The sequence below is a fragment of the Haliotis cracherodii genome, unplaced genomic scaffold (genome assembly GCF_022045235.1).
Source record: "Haliotis cracherodii isolate W230 unplaced genomic scaffold, xgHalCrac1.p SCAF_2, whole genome shotgun sequence".
NCBI classification, from domain to species: domain Eukaryota; kingdom Metazoa; phylum Mollusca; class Gastropoda; order Lepetellida; family Haliotidae; genus Haliotis; species Haliotis cracherodii.
The window spans coordinates 33005804-33014221 of NW_027266275.1; the positions used below are offsets into that span (position 1 = coordinate 33005804).

Consider the following 8418-nt stretch of genomic DNA (forward strand, 5'->3'; position numbering starts at 1 on the left):
GCCATCGTTATCCTTGTAAACACCCATGACATAGGTAAGGTTGAAACGGGTTCTCCCTTGGTGTAGGCGAGTGACCTCCTTTTAGTGAAATAACGTGATTGTCGGATCAAAACACATTCATTGTCTTGTTCATTCTGAGGCATACAATTGTCTTTTAAAGGCGGCACAATTTCAACGATGAGAAGCCATCGATAAAAGAAAAACAATCGACTCTCATCAACTTCGCGAAGAAAGTAACATAATACAAACGATACAGTATTGGCTACAATAAAGGAAAATGTTTCATTATTGAACAAGATACCAGTAATAACGACCTTATTATACCAGCTGTAACTATATCAGCATATATATGACGTTCTATGATTTAAGTTCGTTATGAAAATACGAGGAATATGAATTTGAATTTGTAAAAATTAATTCAATCTACTACAACACAAAGCATCCGATCTGGTTGATAAAATATTCTTGCGGGTCTTTGCATTTGTAAATATCAGTTCCGGACTGGACAGTATAAAACCACGTACCTATATTGCCTACCTATATTAAATCACTAAAACTATAAAAATGAGAAGTTCAACATTTTTAACGACATTTGGAAATAAGATAAAGCCTAAGATCTTCATAGTGTAGAAAAAATAATATGATAAAACATGCCTTTCATCTTCTATTTCATCCGTACAAAACGGACAGGTTCTCCCTGCAAGAGGTGTATTGGTGTAACGTCCGGTGTCTACTCTTAGCGATGCTACAAAACATCTACTTCAATCTGCATCTGGATCTAATCCCTATTGATAACTTACGACTTGAATGTTTTCGTATCATTTAACATAAATATGTCTAGACAAAACCCTGGATATTCAAGAATGTGCAAGCCATGACCATATATGAGCATAATGTATCAAAACGACTTTCAGAGTGAACGTATTTAGTAACTGAACGAAATGATCTGGTAGGGCAGTATTAATTTATCCCTGATTATTCAAGGCATTTCCTATTTTCGTTCAGACTGTACCACTCTACATGTCACCATATCAAATTGTGAACTATATTTTGGCTGACCTGTAAACAACGATATCCATGTACATTTATATGTTGACTGGCCTGTAAACAAAGATATCCATGTACATTTATATGTTGGCTGGCCCTTAAACAAAGATATCCATGTACATTTATATGTTGGCTGGCCCGTAAAGATCGATCGATATCCATGTACATTTATATGTTGGATGGCCCGTAAAGATCGATCGATATCCATGTACATGTATATGTTGGCTGGCCTGTAAACAAATATATCAATGTACATTTATATGTTGTTTGGCCCGTAAACAACGATATCCGTGTACATTTATATGTTGACTGGCCTGTAAACAAAGATATCCATGTACATTTATATCTTGGCTGGCCCGTAAACAAAGAAATCCATGTACATTTACATGTTGTCTGGCCCGTAAACAAATATATCCATGTACATTTATATGTTGGCTGGCCCGTAAAGATCGATCGATATCCATGTACATGTATATGTTGGCTGGCCTGTAAACAAATATATCAATGTACATTTATATGTTGTTTGGCCCGTAAACAACGATATCCGTGTACATTTATATGTTGACTGGCCTGTAAACAAAGATATCCATGTACATTTATATCTTGGCTGGCCCGTAAACAAAGAAATCCATGTACATTTACATGTTGTCTGGCCCGTAAACAACGAAATCCATGTACATTTATATGTTGGCTGGCCCGTAAAGATCGATCGATATCCATGTACATTTATATGTTGGCTGGTCCGTAAACAACAATATCTATGTACATTTATATTTTGGCTGGCCCGTAAACAACGATATCCATGTACATTTATATGTTGGCTGGCCCGTAAACAAAAATATCCATGTACATTTATATGTTGGCTGGCCCGTAAAGATCGATCGATATCCATGTACATGTATATGTTGGCTGGCCTGTAAACAAATATATCAATGTACATTTATATGTTGGTTGGCCCGTAAACAACGATATCCATGTACATTTATATGTTGGCTGGCCTGTAAACAAATATATCAGTGTACATTTATATGTTGTTTGGCCCGTAAACAACGATATCCATGTACATTTATATGTTGGCTGGCCCGTAAACAACGATATCCATGTACATTTACATGTTGTCTGGCCCGTAAACAAATATATCCATGTACATTTATATGTTGGCTGGCCCGTAAACAACGATATCCATGTACATTTACATGTTGTCTGGCCCGTAAACAAATATATCCATGTACATTTATATGTTGGCTGGCCCGTAAACAACGAAATCCATGTACATTTATATGTTGGCTGGCCCGTAAAGATCGATCGACATCCATGTACATTTACATGTTGTCTGGCCCGTAAACAAATATATCCATGTACATTTATATGTTGGCTGGCCCGTAAAAAACGATATTCATGTACATTTATATGTTGGCTGGCCCGTAAACAACGATATTTATGTACATGTATATGTTGGCTGGCCAGAGAACAGCGGTATTATTGTGCATTTTTATGTTGGCTGGCCAGTATTTTGTCCATTTATATGTCGGTTGGCCAGTAAACAATGATATCCCTGTACATTTATATGTTGACTTGTCCGTAGTTTGTCCATTTATATGTTGGATGGCCAGTATTTTTTCCATTTATATGTTGTCTGGCCAATAAACAACTGACTGACTGACTGATATAGAAGATTTAACGTGCGCTTTCCGACTGCAGCGTATTTCGCACACGGGCCTGGCCGGACCAATAAACAACGGTATTTATGTGCATTTATATGATGGCTGGCCAGTAAACAATGGTGTTTGGTCCATTTATATGTTGGCTGGCCCGTAAACAGCGGTATTCTTATTACCAAAGTCGTTTGACATTTGTCGTTTGTTTAAGAGGAGAGATGAGCGCAACTTTTGTTGTGATCCGCTGGATAAAATTTGAGAAACATTTAAACATTGAAACGATGTTGTTAACATTCACAGAATGAATCTAAACACAGCAAGTAAATCGGACTATAATACAATTTATTTACATTGCGAGAGAATATGTACAAAGCAGCTCAAGACGTGTTTCAGAAAAAAAAGTTAGGTGACTTTCACGTCAACATACTTGTCCAGTCTGTCGCCTCGTTTGATTTCATGAAAGAGTGACTTTGGCATTGTCATTTTCTGCATATTGTCTTGAAACAATTTTATCAGAATAATATTGAGACTTGATTGGTCAAACCTGTGACACTTGTTATACTCTCTTACCTTAACATTACACTTCAACATTTTGTGTGAACCATCTGGACACATACAGTCCGGAGCAAAGGCACAGGATAACCACGGACCGATGATGGCTTCCCTTACAAAACGGTCATTTGCCAATCCAATAAAGTTAGCCTCAAATTCCCAATACGGTGAAAAATGGCACGAACGCTCTCCGTAATATTCCATAATTGAAGGAGCGAAGTGTTGGCCGAGGGCGCGGAGTATTTTAGCCATCATGACGCCACTGGATTGGATCTGCTTTAACAGCGGCATCATGTTTGAGTTTGTAAAGCGAGTGGATGCGTCCGCCCACAGAAGGATGTCAGATACAGGTAGGTTCGCCGAGATTATAATGGGCTTCCAGGTGTAACACTTCAGACGCTGAAGACGCTTGGGAAACGACTCAAAAGGAAAATCCCTGACTTCACACTGACAAAGATTTTCCATATTACTCCGTTGCTCGGAGGTCATTCCGAGGTCGTACATGACAAAATGGAAATCGACGTTGGCCATGGCAGGAAACATGACCTCTTGCACATTCTTCAAGAACACAAGAGATTCCATGAAATGGTTATCTGATGTTGCGCTGACCAGCACAACTTTATGGTGACGCGTTCGCTTCCTCATATTACTTATGGCGTCAAGGTACACCTCAGGTACATGGTACTGAGATTCAATGAACTCTTTCAGATTGGTATGATTCACTGTGTGTACCTTCCCGGTACAGTTGGTATCAATACATGGGTATTCGGGGTTCAGTCCCTTTCTACAGCTACTGGCTCGGGTGACCTTCACCTCGGGTATGTCCGTCTTCCGTTCCTTGGTTAATCTTTCCATGTACATTTTCTCCAGACTTTCCTCTTCATCAACCGTTTCATCAGCAATGTCTGTATTGTCTTGAATGAATTTGATAACGTTCTGGTGGTCACTTCCTCGTAAATCGATCACAACTTTGCTGGTTACAGCACCTCGAAGCCTACCGCAGGACAAAATATGAAGCAGCTGCCACACTATCAGACACACAGCAAACATCAAGAGGTGGTTGGTTTTTATCTGGACTGTACCCTTACACAGCTTCATGCTTAAGGGAGGGTCACACGACAAGGTCGGCCAGCTCTTACTCACAGAGCGAAAGGCTACACCCTAACAGAGTCAACCAGAGAATGAAAAATATCGCTGTCAGCCAGCGTTGATATGCTTCCGAATAATCCTATTGCAAGCGAGGTCAGATTTAAAAACTAGGGCACACCGGTGGTCACGTGATCAGATTATATTGTCCCGGGTGGGTGACGCCCAGTCAGAACACATATTCGCGACCTTCCCACCGACAATAGCGTCACACAAGTGTGCAATGCTAACGCTGAGTGTCTGTAATTTAGACAGATGAATGCATCCAATTAATTTGTGTTGTGACCATGGAAATTAGTTTTGGACAGATGAATGCATACAATTAATTTATGTTGTGACAATGAAAATTAAGTTTATGCATGGTTGAGCTGTCAGCAGTTCTTTGAACAAGGATTAGTTAACAGATGGTTGACTGACGCAAGGTTGTTGTTTATCTAACAACTTAATAAAGTAGTAGGGGCCATTGTCTCAGCAGGAATTTCATGACACGGCTCTAATTAGTTGCCATACAAACTGGACGTTTTAACGAACCAGCAACCCTAATAAGCAGCCCTAACCCCCCCCCCCGGTTGCCCTTCCTTTTCGGACATACCCTCCTCGGCAAAACCACTAAAAGGCCTGGCGGGCATAAAGTCAGTCGGAAGGGTACGTAAAACCCTCTCTCTCTCTCTCTCTCTCTCTCTCTCTCTCTCTCTCTCTCTCTCTCTCTCTCTCCAAGGATAACATTACAACTTGTTATCCAAGGATAACAGGATAACAAAAGTATCATCTACGTAAACCTTTTTAGATTTAGAAAGTGGCACCAATGTGGTTCCGTAGATAGTGGTATGTATGGCCTGGGAGAAGAGGGTCGGCAGTGGAGAAGGAGGTGGTGGGTATGGAATGTTTAGCTGTAATGTATCGTGAAGCATTGTGATTGCCTCCTCCCTACCCAACAGTGTTATGTGAACATTATAGCTTTATCAATACATCAACGAACACCACCAACATCACAAGACATACAGAAACAACGATACACCCACACATGTGTACATCCTATTTAAATACCTCTCCCCACAAAGGACATTTAACAAATTAATGAGAGTAAACTGTACATAAAATGATAAATTAGATTAATTTTACCTACTGTTGCAAATATTATGATGATATACAAGTCACACACAAATACACAAATACAAACATAGATATATCGGTACATAAACAAACAGCGTACCAGCATATCACACATACAAACAACTGTTTGATCGATGTAATCGTTAGGAAGACATATTTAGATTTTACATCTTTTCGATTTTGCAATGAACAAATGGACAGATTGTACAATAGCAAGGTTAGTATCAGTAGATGTAGCATTTCCATATAATACTGAATCCAAGTCATATCCCTTTATATAGTACATATTGTTCTGACGATTACGGTAGTTGCGACATGAAAAGAAGTAATGTGTAGGATCCTCATAAGGATATCCACAGGAGCCGGTAGTAGAATCATGAATATGTCTATGATATTTGTGTGCATTTAAATCACTGCATCCTAATCTGAGGCAGCAATGGATAATTTGACAGAAACGGGTAACATAGTCTAAGTTCAAGCTAAATATTTTAGGATTTTCTGTCGTGGGGATGCATTTAGTGAAGTCATTTACAGTGTATTTTGACTGAACATTATCCGGTAATTCATTCCACATTCGCACTGTGTCGGGTAAAAATGATTTGTGGTAGGTAACTGTTCTAGCATTTACAGTCTGTAGCTGTGAAGTTCTTAAATTGTAACGTGCGCCCGCTGAGACATTAGGAGGAACAAGATTACATAGATATTCAGGGGCAAACTTGTTAACCATTTTTTAAAATGTTTTCAATTTATGAGATTGCCGTCTTGGATAAGGGTGTAAGGTTAGTTTCAGAGTATAGAGACACGAGTAGCTCCACATATTGTTCTCAGTGCGTCTAAATTTAGCCTTTCCAATGGCAACGCTTGTTCTTGAGAACAGTTATCCCATACCTGGTATTTGAAAGTTCTAAAGCCTTTACTTATTGGGCTTAATTTATCTACTATATGATTGACCAGTAGCCATCTTGCTGTAAAATTAACCCCAGGTGTTTGTACGATGAGACCTCTGTTATTGGAGTACCTTTCATTTTAAGAACAGGTTTTAGACTTGGGTTAATTTTCCTTGAAAATATTATGGTTTCAGTTTTGTGTGGATTAAACATAACTTGCCATTTATTCGCCCAAACGGATGTCCTTTCCAGATCAACATTTAAACTAATCGCTGCTGTGTTTGGATCATTGACAATACTATAAAGTGACGTATCGTCTGCAAAGAGACGTATGTTACTGTCTATATCATCAACCTGGTCCTTTATATTAACAACCAGGTCATTTATAAAGATAAAACATAATAATGGTCCTAGGACCGATCCCTGTGGAATGCCTACCGTGATATATTTTAACTACTTTTTTTGTAATACTATTCTATTTGATAGATAACTGTCAAACCGATATATAGATATATCTTGTATACAAAAAGTTGTTCCTGTGTATATCATACCGAAGATGCTTTAAACTTCTTTTTTTGTGTGTACAAATTACTATGTTCTTCGAAACGAAATGTATTTTTACCAACATGGTTATTCTTTATAAACGGTGCTATGCGGAAATTCGTATTTGAGTAAGGTAGAGCAAATCCTTATACAGTAAACTACGGTTATAACGAACTCAAAGGGACTACTTATTTTAGTTCGTTATAACCGTAGTTCGTTTTAAACAGATATACAGCATATATACAACGAAAGGCCGGGACTAAAAAATAAGTTCGTTATATCGGTCAATTTGTTATAAGCGTGTTCGTTATAACCGTAGTTTACTGTATTAGGTTCTATTCAAAACTGTATATTGAAAACTGGCAGATGTTCGGTTAAATGAATCGTTTAATATAAACTGCAAATAGATTTATTGTATATACACATCCAGCTTGGCATGTACAATGTATTTGTAACATCTTACCTTCATTGGTGTATTTATTGTAATATGTCCTATGTGTAATGGAGCGGTATTAACATAAGCGCTTTGCTTGTTTACCAAATTAGAATCCATTTTCACACTTTTGTTAAAATAAATATGTTTAAACCATATGCTTGTAACATTGTAAGATTATTTAGGGTTTTGAATCCTGTCTGGTTTGGTGTTTTACGTTTATGAGTGTTTTGGGGTTTGAAGGAGACATTCTGTTGTGAATAAGTCTTCTCCGCTTAAGATTTTGGTTGAGGTGTCCATGTTCTTTGTGTGTGTGTTTAGTTGTCGTGTTGTGTTTGTTTGTTGGTGGTGGATTTGGCGGCTGAGATTTTTGTTTGGGTCTGGTAAAAATTAGTTGTTGCCCCAGTGGCTGTGATGTTTTGGGTGTCCGGTCTGGGTATGTTGCTTGCTCTGCGGCTTGTTTTGCCTGCTGGTGTAGATGTTTTGGCGCTTTGTTGTATGGAGAACTTCCGTTAGATGTCTCCTGGATGTTGGTGGACTGGGTTCGGTGAAGATGGTTGCATTTTCGGTAGGTAGGTCACAGATTTTATGTTTTTTAGATGTTGTGTGGGTTTTGGTAGTGGTGTGATGTTTGTCTGTGGTGTGTGGGGTAGTTGTTTGGATGTGCGTGGTGCTGGTTTTCTTGTTTGTAGTTTTGGTGTGTCGATGTCTATGCTGTCTGTTTAAAACAGAGCGGACATAGGTCGACGTATTTAGAGTATTCTTAAAGAGTCTGAAAGTCCTCAACTTATTCCCATGTTCATGACCAGTGTCATTGCATAAATCACGTGACCAACAATCGGCGTCATTACATCTCTAAGTGCGTGTGATTAGATGGAATTCACTAATAGAGAAATTAAACAAATCCATAGATGGAAGTTGAAGTGATATAAACACTATTTGTATCTGTGGGGCCAGTGATTTGATGGTGAGGTGTGGGTTATAGTTTTACAGTGTATGCACCACGGGGCGCATGATCCTGGACAATGTGGATGCGCGC

General features: G+C 38.7%; 1 protein-coding gene across 1 annotated transcript; it reads right to left on the reverse strand.

The window, feature by feature from the left end:
* Window positions 1-3036: 3036 nt before the first annotated feature.
* On the reverse strand, window positions 3037-4466 carry LOC139469025 (uncharacterized). The gene has a single exon (XM_071251159.1). The coding sequence runs from the start codon at window positions 4353-4355 to the stop codon at window positions 3108-3110; it is 1248 nt and encodes a 415-aa protein (XP_071107260.1). The 5' UTR covers window positions 4356-4466; the 3' UTR covers window positions 3037-3107.
* Window positions 4467-8418: the final 3952 nt, after the last annotated feature.

Bases quoted from the DNA above. Each gene is read 5' to 3' on its own strand.
- LOC139469025 (XM_071251159.1), bottom strand. From the start codon at position 4,355: ATGAAGCTGTGTAAGGGTACAGTCCAGATAAAAACCAACCACCTCTTG.